Source organism: Colletotrichum gloeosporioides, assembly GCF_011800055.1.
Source record: "Colletotrichum gloeosporioides strain Lc1 chromosome Unknown consensus_79, whole genome shotgun sequence".
In the NCBI taxonomy this organism is placed as follows: Eukaryota; Fungi; Ascomycota; class Sordariomycetes; order Glomerellales; family Glomerellaceae; genus Colletotrichum; species Colletotrichum gloeosporioides.
Genome location: NW_025544724.1, coordinates 120147 through 140133, shown reverse-complemented (window position 1 = coordinate 140133; position 19987 = coordinate 120147). Strand labels below are relative to the sequence as shown.

Genomic DNA, 19987 nt, shown 5'->3' with positions numbered 1-19987 from the left:
AGGAAGTCGCGATGGGTGTTGATTAAGTTTGCTCACACGCGATCTCAGAACTCAACGCTGGCATGTCGAGGTTTAGATGGATAATGCTGAGACACGGTTGGTTAAAAGTGGATGGTAGTTACTCAGAAGAACTTGGAGACCTGGTATTTTTTGAGCTGTCTTGGAGCACAGCACGGACTTAAGGTGGTATTGAGCAACTGAACAAAACATTAGTGAGTAATATGTGAGCCTCACGAGGTTGACATCGAATTTCATGGACATTTTGAAGATTGAAATCAAATGTTTATGAAACAACGCTTTTGTCTAAATGCTGTTCTATCCAACGTCAGGAACAAGTCTAAGGTATCTATATGTCTAAAAACATGTACATGAAGAAATGTAGTAGTCAATCGTCAATGAAAGAGTCCTCCTCCGCAAAGACAATCTAAACAGTGATCTGGGCAGTGCCGCGAATGTCGCGGGAGCTGGCACCGACGGAGAAGGTGTAAGTGCCCTTGGCGACGGCCCACTGCTGGGCGGTGGTGTCCCAGTAGCTGAGGTCACGACGGCGGAGGCTGAAGGTGACATCGCCAGACTGGCCGGGGGCGACGTTGACCTTCTCGAAACCACGGAGGACACGGGTAGGCTGGGCAGCCTCGGCGGGGAAGGTGACGTAGAGCTGAGCGACCTCGGAGCCCTCGATGGCGCCGGTGTTCTGGACCTTGGTCTTGACGCTGACAACCTCGTCCCAGAGATCGGCCTGGCCACCGGGGAATAGAGCGCCGGTGGGGTACTTGGAGCTCAGGGCGGTCTGGTTGGTGGCGGTGGCATCGACCTTGTCGTAGGAGAAGGTGGTGTAGCTGAGGCCGTGGCCAAAGGGGAAGCGAACAGTGGTGTTCTTGGAGTCGAAGTAGCGGTAGTCGATGTAGACGCCCTCGGAGAACTCGCAGACCTCGGTCAGGCAGATCTGGGCAGGGTAGTCGGTGGCCTTCTTGGCGATGGTGTGGGTGACCTTTGCGCTGGGGTTAACGTCGCCGTAGAGAACGTCGGTGATGGCGTTGCCGGACTCCTGGCCGAGGAGACCAGAGTAGAGGACGGCAGTGACGTTCTCGTTCTCGATCCATGCGTCGAGGACACGGGGGCCGGCGGTGTTGACGATAACCACGGTGTTGTTGCAGTTGGAGGCGACGGAGGTGACCATGGCGTCCTGCTCGTCGTCGTAAAGGAGGCTGCGGTCGCCGCCCTCGCCGGAGTAGGAGTTCATGAAGACAAGGCAGACCTCGGAGTTCTCGGCGTAGTTGGAGAAGGAAGGGGTGGTAGCGGTACCCTGGCCGAGATTGCCGAGGCCGCCGCCGCCGCCACCGCCCATGCCGCCGCCGGTGCTGTTGCCTCCACCCATGCCGCCTCCGGTGGTAGCGTTGCCGGTCATGCCGCCAGGAGGGCTGCCGCCGCCGCCGCCCATGCCACCAGAAGAGGTAGAGGTGTAGGTGTTGTTCAGGAGCCACCAGATCATGCTGTTGTCCTCAATGGCGCGGGCAGTGATGGCCTGGAAAGGAGTAACGAGGTAGGGCAGAGACAGCTGACCGGAGCCAGTGCCGGAGGCAAGGTGGCCCTGGTAGACGTCGGAGTCGGTACCCTGAACGCTGAAGGGCTGGTTGGGTCCGGCGAGAGCGGGGCCGGCGTGGGCACCGAAGAGGGAGATGGTGCGAGGCTTCTTCAGGGGGAGACCGAGGCCGGAGGTGTTGGAGTTCTTCAGGAGGACGATGGACTCTCCGGCAACCTGGCGGATGAGCTTGGAGTGGTTGCCGCGGACGTCGCGGTACTCAGTGGAGCTAGAGACGGTTTCGGGCTGCTTGCCGTTGTCGAGGCCCACGGAGTAGTAGCCGATGACGTTGCGGATGGCCATGTCGTCGAGACGGTCCTGGGTGAAGCTGCCGTTCGTGATGCCGGCGTTGAGGATGTCCTCAGTCCAGTAGTTGCTGGAGCCGTAGTCGAGACCGGCGTTGGCGGAGCCGTACGAGGTGGACTGGGAGTTGACATCGGGGAACACGAGGCCGAGGAAACCCATCTCCTTCTTCAGCACCTTGCTGATGAGGTCGTTGTTCTCGCAGCAGAGAGTGCCGTTGACACGGGTCATACCGCACATGACGGCCATCATACCGGACTTGACACCGTCGGCGAAGGGCCAGGAGTAGAGCTCGTGGATCGTCTTGTCGTCGGCGTTGGAAGTGTAGACGGCGGAAGTGGTGGCGGAGATGCCCGAAGAACGGTTGGTCTCCTGCTCGTTGAGGAGGAAGTGACGGCCTCCAGCAATGACACCAGCAGAGTTCATACCAGAGATGGCCTTGCCCATGGCAATACCGGTCAGGTAGGGGTCGGCAGCGAAACTCTCGGGGGTTCGTCCGCCGTAGGGAACACGGCCAAGAGGGCCGGGCTCGGGTCCGTTGATGAGGTTGTAGCCCATGCCGTAGAACTCGTCGCCGATGGCTCTGAACTGCTGCTCGATGAGCTCGCGGTTCCAGCTCATGGTCAAGGCGTTGGCCATGGTGAAGCCGGAAACGTAGAAGGCGTAGTTGATACCGGAGACACCATCCTTGTTGGCGAGAGCAGTCCAGGAGCTGCCGCTGGTGCTGTTGCTGGTGACGCTCTGGCCGGTGATGATCGAAACCTTGGCGGCGTTGTCGAGGGTCGCGACGAAGGCCTTGGCCTTTTCGTAGGCATCGTTAAAGTCACCTAGCTGGACTGAAGATGACGTCAGAGCCAAAGACTGGAAACTTGGGGGTTGTCAATAATACCATATCCGTCAGAGAGAATAGCAGAGGTAGAGGTGGAGGAAGAGTTGGAAAGAGCGGAAGTAGAAGAAACGAAAGTAAGCGCCGCAAGAGCGCGGGATGAGAGTGAAACTCTCATGTTGATCAAAACGAACGGCAATAGTCTAAAGAACGGATGATGGGGTGAAGTTGAAACTCTTTCGTCTGAAGATTCATGATTCGAGTTTCAGTCTCTGCTCAAGTATTATATACACTTCTTGGCAACTCCATTGCCTCGCTGCGCCGACGTCCGTTGCGCGGCCGCTGGGGCGATAAGGCCGAGATGTCGGCCAGTCTAGTTCACGATCGCAATGACAGCGCCCCATCGTGGTGAGCTTCCACGTCCCCCGGCCCGCCACGAGGAGCGCCACAATAAATTAAGGCTCAGGGGCGGATCTCCATATAACCTCATTGTCGGCGGGTTTTCTGGGACGTTGGCTTTAAAGCAGCCGGGAATTCCGGACAGTGAAACATAAATAAACCAAAACAGTCGAGAAGACGTTCATGCCAGGCCGGAAAATCCGGGCTCTTTGTATGTGCGGTTGCTCTTCTGCCCACATACCGCAGCGCACAGAGTTACGCGGCGACGCGTGGCGGCTCCGTAAACGGGGCCGGACGGGGACACCTTATTATGCTGTTCCCTGCAACCACTCAACCACCATATCTATGTCCGGCCAAAAGCCATCGGAAACCGGCCGCTGACATATCGTCTACCGCATTTCGACAACTTCAGCAGGGTTAGCTCCGAGTGCTTGGGTATTTGAAGAGTGGGAGGCCGCGGCTGGATCGCCTCGAGAAACGGCCGGGAAAGACGTGAGCAACATCATGACCATGGCAGCACGGCACAATCTTGCCTCGGAAAACTTGCCGTCGTGACGCAGCCCGATTCGTAGATGGTAGCCTCCTATGAGTGTCCCCGCTGTACGGCCGCGCCGATAATGTGATGGAGACACCCGGTTGCAACCGATGAAGTGCCCGTTGGAGCAATGATCGTTGGTTCACTGAGATTAGATGAAGGAGGTGGCCTGAGCAGAGCGGTCACCCCAGAAGGTTCGATGAAGAAGACTGGATGAACGACAAGGCAGCGGGAATGCGGCACAGTCCATCTCCAACGAGCTCTAAACCAAACAAGCTCTCGGCAATCAGAGTGAACAGCTGCGCGTGGCGCCTTGGCGAAGTCGAGGAGGCTTACCGCAGCTGCGGCTCACTCACGATATGTGGGTGCTCGATGTCCTTGTCCGCATCCCAGCCCCTGTCTGCCGGCATTGCAGACTGCAAAGTCGCGTAAAATTAGAAATCTGTAATCTTGGGTTCCATGTGCAGATCACTCCGATTTCTCCGAGCGGCTTGTGAGAAGAGGTTTCGCCGTTCTTTTCTGCCCACTTGACACCATCACGGCACTTTTTTCACGGATGCAGAGAGAGAGCACCAAATCGGACCGTACACTCGGGCAGAATGGTGTTTTCTGTTTGCTCATGAGCTCAACCTCAGCAAGAGCCGTCGAGCATGTTAATGTCATTTTTGAGAAAATTCATCTTTGAAAGATCGAGTTATGGACGGCGGAAGACCAATCCAACCAACAAAACCCACTCGATGCTGATTGATGATTGGGCTGTAGAGTTGGAGGAAGGGGATAATTCTCGGTGTGGCGGTTGCTCACCGAGTATGCACTCGGTCGCAGTCGGTGAGAGACTGGGTACCTCTCCGGCTCCAAGGTGTGGGGCCAATGGCAGTGGCCGTCAAGGTGCCTTAGGCGCCGCCAATTGCATCATTCCGACCGAGGAGCTCGAATAAGCCGAGCCGCTGCTTGCGACTTTCTCGCGTTTTGGTGCATAATCGCCGTTCAACACCCCCCGAGACACCCGGATTCTCGTACATCTCCCTTCTTTTCTGTCAAACGGTCTTTTGCCTCCTTTTCTGGACCAGATCACCCGCAGGTCGTGGTAAGTTGCGGCAATTTCCTACCCCTCCGACGATCGCAGGGCGTCCTTCGGCTCTTCTTATCGATTAGCTCGGCTCGACTCCCGTCCCCCGCCAGGACTGACGCTTTTCCCGCAGAGTCAAGGAGGAAGATGATCGTGTTGCGGCGCCGGGCACGATCACGATGATAATCCGAGCCGTTCACAAGGCTCCATTGGCCTGCCCTCGAGGCCTGGGTCACGCGAGCATCTGCCGTCCACCATGGCTGCCTCAGAGCCCACGAGCCCCTGTTCGCATCTTCCAGACCAGCGCCCCTGCGAGACGCGAACAACCCAAGACTGCGGCGACGACGAAGCCAAGCGATGGTAGCCCCAAAGCGACCGCGGCGAAGGCCACGCAGGCCAAGAAACCCCCTGCCGATCCCCTTGCGACACCCGAGAAGAATGCCCAGGAGCAGCGCAAGGCCGACTGGGCCATCATGAAGGAGATGTCGCGATACCTCTGGCCCAAGGACAGCTTGAGCACCAAGGTCAGGGTCGGACTCGCCGTCTCTTTGCTGATTGGCGCCAAGGTCCTCAATGTGCAGGTTCCCTTCTACTTCAAGAGCATCGTCGACGCAATGAACATCGACTTTGGTGCCACTGGCGGAACGGCAATCACCATAGCAGGAAGCATGATTCTGGCATACGGCGCAACAAGAATTGGAGCTACGGTCTTTCAGGAGCTGCGAAACGCGGTCTTTGCCTCTGTGGCCCAGAAGGCAATCCGTAAGGTGGCCTGTAACGTCTTTGACCATTTGCTGCGGCTGGACCTCAGCTTCCATCTGTCCAAGCAGACGGGTGGCTTGACGCGCGCAATTGATCGAGGAACCAAGGGTATCAGCTTCCTACTCACGAGCATGGTCTTTCACATTATTCCCACGGCTCTGGAAATCTCAATGGTCTGCGGTATCTTGACATGGCAGTACGGCGCCAACTTCGCCGCCATTACGGTGCTCACCATGGTTGGCTATACGGCTTTCACGATCTGGACGACGGCTTGGAGAACAAAGTTCCGAAGACAGGCGAACGCGGCCGATAACAAGGCGTCTACGGTTGCCGTGGACTCCCTCATCAACTACGAGGCTGTCAAGTACTTCAACAACGAGAAGTTCGAGGTTGCGAGATACGACCAGGCACTCCAGGCGTACGAGAAGAGCTCGATCAAGGTCGCTACCTCCCTGGCCCTTCTCAACAGCGGTCAGAACATCATCTTCTCTTCGGCGCTGACGGCCATGATGTACCTGGCTGCGAACGGTGTTGCGCAGGGTAACCTCACTGTCGGTGATCTCGTCATGGTTAACCAGCTTGTCTTCCAGCTGTCCGTGCCTCTCAACTTCCTCGGATCCGTCTACCGTGAATTGCGCCAGTCGCTGCTTGACATGGAGACTCTGTTCAACCTCCAAAAGGTGAACGTCTCCATCAAGGACGTGGCCGACGCTAAGCCCCTGGCCCTTTCCAAGGGCGGAGAGATCAAGTTCGAGAACGTCACCTTCGGCTACCACCCCGATCGCCCTATCCTCCGCAACCTGTCGCTTACTATTCCCGCCGGCAAGAAGGTGGCTGTCGTCGGCCCTAGTGGTTGCGGCAAGTCCACTCTCCTTCGCCTGTTGTTCCGTTCCTACGACGTTCAGTCCGGTCGCATCTTCATCGACGACCAGGAAATCCGCCAAGTCCAGGTTGACTCCCTCCGCAGGTCCATCGGCGTTGTTCCTCAAGACACTCCCCTATTCAACGACACCATTGAGCACAACATCCGATATGGTGACATGTCTGCCCCTCAAGAGCGCGTCATTGCTGCTGCTCAGCGTGCGCGCATCCACGAGATCATCGAGCGCTTCCCCGATGGATATCAAACCAAGGTCGGAGAGCGCGGCATGATGATTTCTGGCGGCGAGAAGCAGCGCTTGGCGGTCAGCAGACTGCTTCTGAAGGATCCTCCTTTGCTCTTCTTCGACGAGGCGACCAGTGCTTTGGATACCCATACCGAGCAGGCGCTCATGCTCAACATCAACAGTATCCTCCGCGAGAAGTCGCGGACCAGTGTGTTTGTCGCGCACAGACTGCGCACAATCTTTGATGCGGACTTGATTATCGTCTTGAGGGAGGGTAGTGTGGCTGAGATGGGTACTCACAGGGAGCTGATCGATCGGGGCGGACTGTACGCCGAGCTTTGGAGTGGTAAGTTGTTTCTAGCCCCATCTTGCGACGCTAATGCTGACACCCGATGAAGCCCAGGAGACTTTGTTCAACGCAGATGGAGAGCGCGAGGTCGCAGAGGAGGACGCGCAGAAGCCACCTGCTGGTCGCTGATCTTTGAGATTTTTGTTGAATACCACTTGTCGAAAAATCTTATTCCATGTTGACAGTTATCGCATCTCGTGAGATCTTCCATGTGAACTATCTCCGACTTTTCTCGAGCATGTTGAGCTTGATGAGGGGGCGTGCCAGTTCCTCTGCTCTGGTTGGAAAAGTCTCGTTCCATGGCTTAGTAACTGAACTGAATCTCCCACACAAGTCTTTCCAGGTAGAGTTCCTCGGCAGCCGGCGCGAGAGGCTAATGGCTATTAGTCTTAGCTACGGCACGCGATGCGAAGCGAGGTCAACACTAGCATGGGGATGGGAAGGCTTGTCTATATCGACCCCACCTTGCCGATTTCAACGGAAAGGACAAAATGTCCGCGCCGGGATGGGCCGTCCTCAAGTGGGACGGTCTCGGATTCCCTAGCAGGGCGAACCGTTTGAGGTGCAGCATCATGAGGGGTGGTGAAGGATGCCCGGTGTTTGTGGAGATGCAGCCGGAATTGGTGCCACATTCCTCACAAGAGCTGCACATCACGCTCAGGGACGTAGTCAACCCCAGCCATGATTTTGGTACTGATTAAACTCAACGCGGTCCGTCCGATCATCATATCATCATGCACTCGAGGCCCTCAACTCCCGTTTTCTGCTGCCGAAGTGGACCCAAACGGACTAGACGGACTGATGAGCCGGCCCTCAGCAGTCATATCCGCATACTCAAAATGACTCTTGCTGCATGAGCCGCGCAAGTCGTGGTGAATCATGTCGCTAGATGCTCGAAATTCCCGGCCGGCGGCCCCAGTTCAGGGACCGGAGAAAACCCACTCGTCTCCACTTCGAGTTTCGGCGGCATCCCGTCGAGTCCGAGTCGCCGACCCACTACACGGAGATCGTGAGCGGTCTGCTGGCCGGTCGACATCATGATGCGTCAGTAGTGTGGTGTCTCCCAGGCCAGCGGCGAATTTATAATGGCTTGGGATTCCCATCTGATGCTGCGTTTTTGGCTTGCGATTCAATTGACTTTGGACAATCGCATCATTTTGCTGATCGTTTTCTTGGTGGTGTCGACTTGCCATCTGATCTCGCATCAACCACACAGACGCACATAATACTCGCACATATTGCATCACCAAGACACATTGAGACGAAAGATGGCGCCTATCGAGAACCCAGCGATTCCCGAGGGTTCTATTGTTGTGGTAACCGGCGCCAATGGCTACATCGCTTCCCATATCGCCGACCAGTTCATCCAGGCGGGCTACATCGTTCGTGGAACGGTCCGGAACCCGAAAAAGAGCGCCTGGCTTGTGCCCCATTTTGAGAAGGCCTATGGCAAGGGGAAGTTCGAACTGCACATTGTGCCTGATATGCAAGCCGATGGAGCTTACGATGAAGCTGTCAAGGGTGAGCTGGAACAAAACTGGCTAGTAACTAGCATGAGGAACGTTGCTGATCTTGGTCAGGTGCCGCGGCCTTCGTACACACTGCCACCGTAATTGACTTCAACGGCGACCCGGCTGAAGTCATCGGCGGCGCCGTCAAGTGCGGCATGGTCGCCATCGAGGCTGCTTACAACGAACCCAACATGAAGCGCTTCATCCTAACTTCATCAGCCTCGACTCTCATGCCCCTCAAGAAGGAGAACTTCTTCGCTCTCAAGGGCCAGACTGTTGACGAGACCACCTATGGCCATGATGCCAAGGAGCTCGCGTGGGCCCCTCCTCCGTGGGGCATCGAGCATGGCGGCGCCATCTACGGCGCGAGCAAGATGGAGCAGGAGCAGAGCATCTGGAAGTACTACAAAGACAACGCCTCGAGACGTCCTGATATTGTAGTGAACTCGAGTGAGATGCCGTTCACGTTTCAGATCTGATATGGAGTACCGCTAACCGAGAGTCATGTCTAGTTGTGCCCGACTTCAACTTTGGCAGGAGCATCGACCCCGTCAACGCTGGAGGAACCTCATCTTTTGGTTTGGTAACAGATTTGTTCGAGGGCAAAAGCTTGGGTGAGCTCTGGCATCTGCCGCGTAAGCACACACGCTTTCTTCACACATTTGCTCTTCGAATATGGCTGACCTCTGAATCCGTTTCAAGATTACTTCGTGGATGTACAGGATGATGCCGCGCTTCACCTGGCCGCCGCGATTCTGCCGGATGTCAAGGCTGAGCGTATCTTCGCTTTCGCCTTCCCGATGCACTGGGACCAAATCCTCGAGATCATGAGAAAGCAGAACCCTGACAGGAAGTTCGCGGACAACTTCTACGGAGAAGAGTACCCTGTCACAGTGAAGCCGATCGCTCGCGCCGAGTCGTTGTTGCGAAGAATCGGAAGGCCGGGGTGGATCTCGTTGGAGGATAGCATTGCATCAAACACTGAGCACCTCAGGGGTGCCAATGGCCACTCAAATGGGGTAGCTGTTTGACGTCGTTGAGCAGGGTATGAGCCGTAGAGGTACATCAAATGAAATGGCATAGCAGGAGCTCTGGGTATCATTTCACCAAACATCACATCGAATAGGACACCCAGGAAGCAATATGATATCAACTGTCGATTTGGTGTCCTAGCAACTGCGCTTTCTACGCGCCAAGCCCTGAAACTATCTGATTTTCCTCGACGGTTTTCCTTCAAAATCCATAACTTATTTGCAGTATCCGAGCTCGATGAAACGCTGGCATTGAGAAGCGTTGTCGCAGCAAAGACCACAGCCGTGGCTGTTGGGGGGAGGGGTGGTGCACTTTCATCTTGTTAGTACCATTCTTAATACACGGCGTGTAGAGAACCGGGAGCCACTCACGACAACTCCTCCCTTGCGCTCGGAACAGGGGAAGCAGCCCTCAGCCGCGACAGAGGTGGCGAGGGAGAGGGCGGCGATGAAAACGGCGGCGACCTTCATTTTGGCGAAGAAGTAGAGACTGGTTTTTGAGTTGAGAAAAGAGTGGCTGTAGGCTTTGTGATGTTGAGATGGCTGGAGAGTGATATTGTACCGAGAAATTGGGGATTCAACGGCACTTAAATATTTCTTGGAAGGACCTATTCGACGCATATCGCTCAAACATTTGCTGAAATACTTGTGAGACGTAAATGAACTGCACACATGATCTTCGACGATATTTCCCTGGAAAAGGCCTCAACCGGCGATTGCCGGACATCCTATATCTGCTGTCCTAATTGAGGCTCTCAAGGCAGCTTCATGAAGGGATTGATCTGCAACGTGGAACAGAGCGTCCATGAATGACATGGGACGAACGACCAGGAAGATGGACGCTAAGCTTCGTTAGCTGGCGGCACCCCCAGATTCTAGACCGTGAGACGAACAAGAACATGATGCCTGGGATACCCTGATTCAATTCCGTTCAGAACGGGCAACTGTCGAGTCAGTGGGTGGCCTGGTGGCCGTGAGTCAGCTGGCATCTCTTTTCTCATGTTCAGGGGAACCTGTATCTTCCACTCCGTTAGGAGCTCTGTTAATGTAGATCATGTGAAAACGCGACTCATACTCCAGTGTGCATCAAGAAAACCATAGCCCACGTGCATGAATTAAAGCGACTCACAAAGGGGCGCAGAGCCTCAAGGCAGCATTTTCAGGCGAATCCATATCAGCATTGTATCGTATTCTGGCTCTAAGACGGTTCCCAACGTCGCAGCTATATGCGGACTAGCTGGGAATGATTCTCGGGCGGTCTCTTTGCGGCTTTTCTTCCCTAACTTCGAAGAAAACGTCTAACATTCTGGCCAGTTTATTCATTGGTGACAGGGTGTAACACGGCAAACCTTACGGTTGCTTAGATTCAGAAGTCGTGCATTGGTGTGAAAACGTTCATTGTGGGTACATTCGGCTGCTTCTGTCAAGATACCGAATCAGATGCAAACTTCCAGAACCATGTCTGAATAGGCTACCCCCGTTACCCAGAGAGTGGGCGGAGTAGCGGACGGGGAAGCATGAAATTAAGCACAAGCGGGGAAGGCCGGAAACAGTAGTTATTTACCCCATTCGCGAGCTAGACAGAGGACACTAGGAAGGTAGTCTGATCGTGCATATGGTATCGATTAAGTAGGGGCTAAGGATCTTGGTTGGGGGCCAGGTAATGATGCGTGTCTCGTCCAGAAGGGCGTCGGAGTTGGAAGCCGACTTCAGAGGCCCGAGGCGTTCTGGGGAGACCGAAACTTAGAATGATGAATCGTGGATACTTGAATACGCGCCTATTTAGTTCAACAGAGTGCTTGTGGAAAGATCGTTTATGCAAGAATCCACATGTTCATCCAGACTTGACTAAGGCACCACTGCAGCTTGCCTGCCCAACACCCCCTGTCGTAGCAAAGGGACTTAGGTTCAGGGATGTGCTCGGCAGTGTGCCTGATGCCACTACGGCGGGTGAGCTATCTCGATATGTATTATTTTGACAATCTCGACAAGGCGAATACTGCTCAACTTAGCAATCTGTATCAAGCAACTTTGGTTCGATTCCAATTTCGTGCAGCTGCTGCAAGATGTTGTTTATTTACTCTTCGACAGAAAATGTGCTTTTCTATGTCTCGCGAATTGTTGAAAGGACTTTCTCCGAGTCTCCGAAAGAGTGAGGTGAATCTAGACTGTGCTCTATGTCTCGGTATCGGATTCAGTAAGCGTATCCATGGACCCTGGTCAGGGGAATTCGTGACTTATAAGTGCATTCTGATACACGTGTCGAGTAGATAAGCTGACAACAAACTGGGAGTGTCGATACGTATCACGTCTTCTCTTGGATATTAACGTGAACTTCCAATTATTGTGCTTCCCAGCCTAGTGGTTCTCTGTTATCCACCCGCGATCCACGGGAACGTACCACCGAGAAAATCATCGGTTACCAGCAAACCGGCATCAGTATCAAAGATACCGCCTTCTGAAAGTAACAACTTATCTACATCACTTCCCGTAACTGAGCCGGAAAGCCCGGTCATCAGAGTAAAGTCTGCAAGTGCATCGGCCCCGGGGATGCCCCCTTCCTCTCTCCGGCTAGCTTGAATAATGCTGTCTTTAATCTCACCTACGCACGGCCATACATTCTGGACAGCAGTCATGGCTTCGAGAATGCGTGTCAGTGCTTGAGAAGTCTGTGTCTCATCCCAAGGCGTTCTTTCTAGATGGTGTCTCATCATGATGGTTCCTGCCGCGGTAGCAAGAGTGTGAACGAAATCAATCGGGAGGCAGTCGTAGCGATAAAACCGATTGTAGCTCCTGAGTAAACGTAGAATGGCCTGTAGCGACTCATAGCATATCTCCACATCTTCACTGGATGCAACATCTGGCTGCGACAAAAGGTGGCGCGGCGGTCGATGGAGAATTACCATTGCAGTATGAAAACGCATGCTACGACTTGTCAGAGAAGAGGTTTAAAGAGGCACGCATGACTCACTGTAGATGAAGGACACATGCTGGGACTTGCCCAACTGTCCACTGATTCCAGTAAAGCTTCCCGGGTAGGCTTGCCAGCCACTTTGTCAAGGAAACGTGAAGCTTTTGAACTGTTGCAGCGGTGTTGGCATTGTGTGTTCTCGACCGACGATTTTCGAAGAGTTCGGTAATGATACTATGTTGAATCTTTGACAGCTCAGCTTGATGTATCAAAGCCCCAACCAGAGCAATCCCATCTTCGAACGCCGTGACGGACAAACCGGGCGCGATATATGTGTCGAGAAGTCCTTCCCAATCAGGCGGGTATGGTAGTCTAACAGTATTCCGAACATCTGATTCATACAAATACAGAGCTGGCGGGCGCCCAAAGTAGAGACTCAATTGCTTATCAACGATGAAGGCGGCCCAGTAGGCACGGCGCAAAATCTCTCGATCAACATCTGGTTCTGAGGTTCCGTTCCAGTTGTTCGGGTCCAAGTGTAGACCCATCTCGTGGGCTAAGCGAAATGCCATACCACAGAACAGCCAACCTTTCGAAGCGCGGCCACGTCCAATCTCGCATTGACCGAGCAGAAGTAGAGCTTGCAAGCTAGTAAGGTCAGGTCGGTCCAGAGCTGAGTACAGCAGCTGTTGCGCTTGGGAAGAAAACACATCATAAAGTTGTAGATCATCAGGGTTGCCAGTTGCAAGGGAACCCATGGCGCATATTGCGAAAAGTAGAAAATCGGAATAGTAGCGACCAGTTCCAACATCGTAGTCGCGAAGAAAGTACTCTCGATAGATGTACATGTTGTAAGGGTATTGCTCCCTAAAGAAGCAAGCCATCAGACGCTGCGATATGTCATCGTGAGGTGCGTACCGGAAACAGCTGTTATGGGGGCTTGCGATCTCGGAGAGCTGGTCAGCGTTAGCGCTGCCGAGTATGTCGTCGGCAACTGTCGTTTTCATGGACCAGTCGGTGCATGGCGATGTCTCTCTGTCACATATGTATATGTTGAAAAGACTGGTCCCGCCGTAAAAATGAGCTGAATTACCCCTGGCAAGTTTTCTTAGCTGACCAGCTCTTGGGCGAGCTAGCCCGGCCTCATCGTCTTCTTGTGGTGACTTGGGGTTTTCTTGACTTATGCTTGCGATGGAATCACTTGGGATGATCTGCGATTCATTCTGGGATGCAGATGGTTCTCCTGTTGCAATAAAGCAAAGCAGCATTTGCTCCCGGTGCTCGGAGTCTGCAGCTGCTAACTCTCTAATGAAGACTTCAAGGGATGCGACCTGACCTTCCAGTGCGCGAACATATGTCTTAGGCACAGGCCTTCGAGAGTAATCATGTTACAATGAGCAAGGAACAAAAGACACGACCTAGACATTGAGACAACCGTGGTCTTGGAAAAGAAACTACTCACCTTTGCTTCTCCCCGCTGCCCGCCCTCATACATTCTGTTCCGGCCTTTCGACATCTTGCGCATGGCTTTCGACGGTCGCATTTGATCTACACTCGAAACTCGCAGCGTTAGACACATTTGAGCTGAGACTGGTACTAGGGGCCAGTGCTATTGTACTTTTCGTCGGCGACACCGCTCGCATCTAATATTGCACGATATCAGACAAAATGTGAACGAGTCATGGTACCAAGTCAATCCACCTACGAAGTAGTCACAACCTCCCCTATCGGGGTCTTTGAATCGGTCTCCGGGTTTTCATTCATCATGAGAAACTGGAAATCCGATGAAAGTCACCGTGTAAAAACCAAAGGCTCCAGGCTTTATCCTATTGTAGACAGGATTTTGCCGCTTACGGAACGAACATCTCAGTGTCATGTTAGATAGAGGAGGGGCTCGAATGATAAGATAAGCGCTATTTGGCTACCTCGTTCGTCACTTCCACGCTTCCGCGGAGCGGGGAGGTGCATTATCCGAGGAACAAGTCCCCTTCCCAGGATGTTCCCCAGTTCTGGAGACCCACAGACGGGGGCGGATGTCCGCTGCCGCCACCAGATAGGGGTGCATTGAGTCTAGAGCAGGATGTAGTTTGTGTTATTGGTGCATCCTCCCGCCATTAGATAACATAAATACCAGAGTCGGGAGAGTGTAAGCGCATTGGGACTGCAACCTGCTATTGAACCATTGGACCACCCCTGATGCCGACTAAACCTAGTAAACATAACGAAATTCCAACTGCCCTTCCCCTATAGTCTCCTTTCTGTCATCACTCAATTCTCCCTTCTCGATCCGTTCCTTTTTCTGGTTCAACAATCGCAGATACCATATCTGACCAGCTATGAGGACAATACAAATGATGGCAGAAGCAAGTGAGCACCAATGTCCCAAGCGATAAGGCGCTGAACGATATACTTGAGGAGCAACTATGCCGGCAATATTTCCGATAGTCTGCTGCAACCCGATCGCTGTGGCTCGCCGATAATGAGGAGCCATGTTATTATTGATCCCTAACCACAAGCGTCAGCTCATCTGCCTTAACAGTCGTCGTTATCTCCCATGTTGATAGATGGAACCACACTCACAAATTTCGTTGAGCCCGGGTCCGCAGTAAAGCGGGATAGCGACGAGGTAGCACGCAAAGTATCGGATGCCAGGACTGTTTGCAACACCGAGAAGGATCGCATACCCAACGACCGCAAACATGTCAAGGCCAAGAAGAAACTTTGTCGACTGAGATCAGCAATCCAAACCTCAAGCTGAAGTGTCTCTGGAGATCTCACCGTTCCTCGAAGTCTCCACTTGTCTCCAAGAATGGCAGCTGTCTACGCAGCCGTTAGTCACATAGACGTCTCTTGTGACATGGGGACCGGAACTAAGACGACTTACAAAAAAGCTGACACCTCCCACAAAATACACTGGGATGCTAAGATATTGTGCCTCAAGTGCGGTGAACCCCAGATCAAGTCGCAGGATAGAAGGCAGGAAAGTACTAAACCCATACAAAATAATGTCCTGGAAGAACTGGATCAAAGCACTCAAGAAAAACAAGAGCATCAGCAATTTGGTGTACGTACAGGGGCTGGTAACTTACGTGGAATAGACTTTAGGGTCTTTGAAGGCGTTGAAGACCTCCTTCCATTCAAATACCTGACTTCCCAGATACTCTTGTCGTTGCGCTTCTCGAGCAAGCATCACTTCTCTCTCCTCTGGTTTCCAAAACTTCGCTCGGGTTGGATCATTCGGCAATCCGAACCACACCCACGTAACAGCAAGGAGGGATATCAGCCCCTCGATAACGTAGAGCCAGCTGGAGTTCGACCTATCAGATACGAAAGAGATGAAGAGATGTTCATGACACATACCTCCAAGCTCTAAGCCCTGCGCTGTGCCCAATCTTGGTAATCGCCGTTGCAATCAACCCCCCGAACATGCCAGCGAGTGAGACCGAAGTGAAGAGGTATGCCAATCGCAAGCCCTGTATGCCGAAGTTGTTAGCACTCTCTCAATATGTTCAGTTTGAGGCTTCCACGTACCTGCTCTTCTCGCTTGTAAACCATCGTGATGTACAAAGAGAGGCAAGGAAAGAAGCCCGCTTCACACAAGCCCAGAAGTAGACGCACGGCCACCAAGTCCCCGAACCGTTTGGTGAATGCTGTACCAATTGTGACGACTGACCAGCCAAAACACATTATAGAAATAGCTCGATATGGCTTAAGCTTTCTCATGGCAAGGACGACCGGAAGCTCGAATGCAACATACGTTGCAAAGAAGACGCTGACGGCGGTGCTGAACTGAGAACCGGACAGACCAAGGTCTTCAGTCAGGCCAGCGACGGCCGCATTTCCGATATTGCTTCGATCGAGGTACGCTACGAAGTAAAGGGTCGCGAAGAGGGGTGCAAGTCGCAAGTCCAGCTTTCGGAGGACTTGCTTTTCCAGCTGACGGTCGGGGATGAGAGTTGAGCTTGACAAGGCATTGCGTGCTTCTTCAGGATTCGTAGGCTTGTCCTGCGCCATCATGTCGAGTTTTGGCTCCATGGTAGACTGCGTCATGGCAGTGAAAAGGAAAAAAAAAAGTCGCAAACTTATGAACTCTGGAAGATTCTGACTATGTCATTGACTTCGGTTGCGCCTTTGCTGGTTCCTCTTGTAATGAAGGACAAAAATGGCTTATCAGTTCGCTGGGGTTGTATCGCCACGCCCCTGAAAGTGCGTTAGCGCATCAAGCTCCCTAGCCAAACAGCACAGCATGTAGGTGGGGTTGAACAAGACGGAGACGGATGCCCGTCAGTCAGATATGCAGCCAGACTTTCATCATCAGTTCGTCGTCATTCAAACCATGCGGAGGCACTTACACCACCAATCTTATTCTCATAATGTTTCCGTGCAGAAGTTGCATGACGGAAACGGATGTCCGTGGGTGTCGATCTCCGTAAATTTCAAGACCGTGCCCGCCTAAAACACGATCATATGTCCATTAATTAGAAAAAGGCACCCGTTCAATGTCTGTTGTAGTATCGGAAGCGATTGTCGACTTGCCACATATCTCTGACTATTGATCATTCTCTGTTCATCATGACTTCAACCATCAAATCTGTTGGCTACATCGGCCTAGGGCTCGCCGGCGGGCCACTGGCTCAGAATGTTGCTCAGAAGGGCTTCAAGACGATTGTTCGTGATGCTGACAAGGAGAAGCAACGGAAGTTTGTTGTTGAAAACAAGGAACTTCCGGTTGAAGAGGCTGCCGCTGGGCCGGACGCATTCAAGGACGTTGATGTGTTGATTACCATGGTGCCAAACGGCCACATCGTCAGAGACATCCTCCTCGGAGAGCAAGGCATTGCTCCATACATGAAGCCTGGTAGGATATTTGACAGTCTTTCTGTTGTAATTATTTTCTGATAAAGAAGTTTTAGGCTGTATCATCGTTGACACATCTTCCTCGGACCCTTTCGGCACCCAACAACTAGGCAAAGACCTCGAGAAGTACCAGCTGCGCCTAGTAGACTCTCCCGTCACCCAAGTCAGAATGCACGGGATCAACGATGGCGAGGCTACCTTCATGATTGGCGGGGCTCAGGAAGACATTGACTTCGCAATGCCCGTCTTGAAGACCATGTCTCGATGGCGTTTTGTTATGGGTCCTTTGGGTAGCGGCCATGTCATGAAAACTTTCAACAACTACGTCACCGCTGCCGGTATCGCAGCTCTTAACGACGCTTTTATCGTCGGTCGCAAGATGGGTTTGGATCCTGCACAGATCACGGACGTTCTCAATGTTGGCACCGGCCGCAACTACGGCACAGCTCACTCCATCAGGGCCGAGGGCCTAACAAGAACATATGCCAGCGGATATGGGCTGGCTCTACTTGTAAAGGACTTGGGCATCAATCTTGAACTGTGTGGGAAAATGGGTATTGACACGCAGCTCGCGAAAAACATGCATGGGCTTTTCAAGGAGGCTCTAGAGGAGCCCAATGTGGAGCGTACTGCGGATTACACTGAGTGTTTGAAGCTATGGGAGAGGAAGGCCGGTTTTGAATTGCCTACCGCGGTCGGGCTGAAGGAGTGTGACGAGCCTCGCGATTTCGAGACGCCTTGATACCTAGGGTAGATGCATAACTGTACTTTGACAACCAACATAGTTCTCATCCAGTGACGGGTTTCCAAATCTATTCTCCATTGAGTGCTGCAGCTCGTTTGCGATCTTTCTTGATAACGAGAAACCAGCTAGTTAGAATTGAGCAGATGCCAACCACCAAAACCGAAAGATTGACGCCATATGAAATGCGGTATCTGGGACCAAACACCGTGCTGAAGACATGCGGGCCTACAATCCCACTATGAAGCAAAGTCAGCGTAGTTCAGTTGAATATTAACGATAAGGCTTGAGCATACCCGAACTGTGCACACGCATTCGTAAGGCCAATGCCGATTCCTGATGCCACTGTTCCCTCTAGCGCCCTGATTCGTTCGGGCCAGATAACTGGGTACGCACAACCAGCGCAGGCCACAGATACGATCAAGCAGAGGTAGCGGACAATCGGGTTATCAACGAGAAGAAGAATGATGTAACACACGATAATTGTTGATTCAACTAGGACAGTCAGTTTCCCGGTGTCTTGTGAGATGTCTTCTAGAACTTACTCCCCACGGCAGTAACCCAGGGTCTAATCCACTTCCTCTGCAGCATGAAACCCAAAGCATTGAGAAGTAGAAATGCCGAGACGTATGGCGGCTGAAGATGGTTAGTGGAGTTCATCTCAAGTTGGTCTCGTTGGGATGGAAACTCACAATGTTCATCAACTGAGAGTACGCTGTAGTGGTGAATCCCAACTGGTAGATCACCGTAGGCAATGCAAATCCCACCCCAAACCCTCCAATACCATGGCAGATCCAATAAAGACTGAAGGTGTAGAGGGTTGGGTCTTTGGCCATGACTTTCAGAGATTTGAAGTCCCAATGTGACCCGCCCTTGGGCGCAGTGCTCGCAAGCCTCTCTTTTACATAGAGCCTTTCCTCCTCGGTGAGAATCTTCGCTGACTCAGGGTAGTCGGGTAGACCAAAAGCAAAGAAGGCAAGGATTATAGCAGGTAAACCTTCAAGGATGAACAGCCATCGCCATCCTGAGACCCCCCCAAGTTGGTCCATGTATGAAATTGCGTACGCCAACAGACCAGAGAGTGCACTGGATACCTGTCCCACGGAGTAGAAGAAAGCTATGCGCAAGGCCATTTCCTCAGGTCTGTACCAGAAAGCATAGTGAAACAAAACAGACGGGAAGAATCCAGCCTCTGCCGCACCAATTGCGAATCGCACGCACATCATGCCCGAGAAGTTTGTTGCTGCTGCGGAGCAACACGCCGATATGCCCCACGCCATGATGAGGATGAACATCCATCTTGACGGCTTGAACAGCTTTAAAAGTACCGTATTGGTAGGCTCGAAGATAAGATAGCTGTAAGAGAAAATAGAAAGCGTCCATGCCCACTGCGAAGGCGTGAAGCCGAGCTGTTTCTTGATGCCCGTACCGGCCTCTAGGTTGATGATGGCGGCGTTCGAATAGTTTGCGCTGTCAATAACCCGGAAGACATAAACGAGAGAGTAAAAGCCAACAAGCCAGAGGTCAATCTTTCGCATTATGCGTTTTTCAAGAACCGCATCCTTTGAGGTAGCTTCAATATCAGGGTTCGATCTTGCTTCGGTTGTTGATCCAGCTCCCTTCTCAGAAAATAGCTGCGTTTCGTTGGCAACCTGCGCAATGGTGCCGATCGGGTCCTTAGCGACCGCCATCTTGATGGAAGAGGATTGATGTACCAGTGACTGGGAGTAAATGGGAGTAAATGAACGCAGTCCTGTATGTCTTGAATATGAACAGATTTTATTCCGCAGAAGAATAATCCTTCGGTAGACATTAGTAAGAAACATGTAAAGCATTATCCGAAAGGGAAGCTGGTTCTACCAACCCGCCGGTAGTTACCAATCGCAGTGTCATCTCTTTAGAAATCTCCAATCCATCACGACATGATAACCGGAATGGCGAAGGAGGTCCCCCGTCCAATACCAACTGCCAGCTACACTATGAGCTGCAGCTCCCTGCCGTCTC

At 52.7% G+C, this 19987-nt stretch overlaps 6 protein-coding genes across 6 annotated transcripts; 3 read left to right on the top strand and 3 right to left on the bottom strand.

Annotated features, from left to right (window-relative positions):
* Nucleotides 1-424: 424 nt before the first annotated feature.
* Nucleotides 425-2889, bottom strand: GCG54_00015468 (putative beta-glucosidase D; the record flags this gene model as incomplete). Its single annotated transcript, XM_045415251.1, has 2 exons — nucleotides 425-2721; nucleotides 2775-2889. The coding sequence occupies 2 exons, from the start codon at nucleotides 2887-2889 to the stop codon at nucleotides 425-427; spliced, it is 2412 nt and encodes an 803-aa protein (XP_045259249.1).
* A 2004-nt stretch (nucleotides 2890-4893) lies between these two features.
* GCG54_00015467 (Iron-sulfur clusters transporter ATM1) lies at nucleotides 4894-7060 on the top strand (the record flags this gene model as incomplete). Its single annotated transcript, XM_045415250.1, has 2 exons — nucleotides 4894-6928; nucleotides 6981-7060. The coding sequence occupies 2 exons, from the start codon at nucleotides 4894-4896 to the stop codon at nucleotides 7058-7060; spliced, it is 2115 nt and encodes a 704-aa protein (XP_045259248.1).
* Nucleotides 7061-8199: 1139 nt separating this feature from the next.
* On the top strand, nucleotides 8200-9473 carry GCG54_00015466 (Aldehyde reductase 2; the record flags this gene model as incomplete). The annotated part of the gene is made up of 4 exons (XM_045415249.1): nucleotides 8200-8452; nucleotides 8512-8892; nucleotides 8955-9077; nucleotides 9145-9473. The coding sequence occupies 4 exons, from the start codon at nucleotides 8200-8202 to the stop codon at nucleotides 9471-9473; spliced, it is 1086 nt and encodes a 361-aa protein (XP_045259247.1).
* Nucleotides 9474-11845: 2372 nt separating this feature from the next.
* Nucleotides 11846-13875, bottom strand: GCG54_00015465 (putative transcriptional regulatory protein; the record flags this gene model as incomplete). The annotated part of the gene is made up of 4 exons (XM_045415248.1): nucleotides 11846-12398; nucleotides 12445-13569; nucleotides 13630-13755; nucleotides 13847-13875. 4 exons carry the CDS (start codon nucleotides 13873-13875, stop codon nucleotides 11846-11848), a joined length of 1833 nt encoding a protein of 610 aa, XP_045259246.1.
* Nucleotides 13876-14916: 1041 nt separating this feature from the next.
* On the bottom strand, nucleotides 14917-19674 carry GCG54_00015463 (putative transporter; the record flags this gene model as incomplete). The annotated part of the gene is made up of 9 exons (XM_045415246.1): nucleotides 14917-15204; nucleotides 15269-15416; nucleotides 15474-15689; nucleotides 15745-15857; nucleotides 15916-16425; nucleotides 18102-18222; nucleotides 18280-18478; nucleotides 18529-18619; nucleotides 18676-19674. The coding sequence occupies 9 exons, from the start codon at nucleotides 19672-19674 to the stop codon at nucleotides 14917-14919; spliced, it is 2685 nt and encodes an 894-aa protein (XP_045259244.1).
* On the top strand, nucleotides 16957-17983 carry GCG54_00015464 (putative 3-hydroxyisobutyrate dehydrogenase; the record flags this gene model as incomplete). Its single annotated transcript, XM_045415247.1, has 2 exons — nucleotides 16957-17242; nucleotides 17298-17983. 2 exons carry the CDS (start codon nucleotides 16957-16959, stop codon nucleotides 17981-17983), a joined length of 972 nt encoding a protein of 323 aa, XP_045259245.1.
* Nucleotides 19675-19987: the final 313 nt, after the last annotated feature.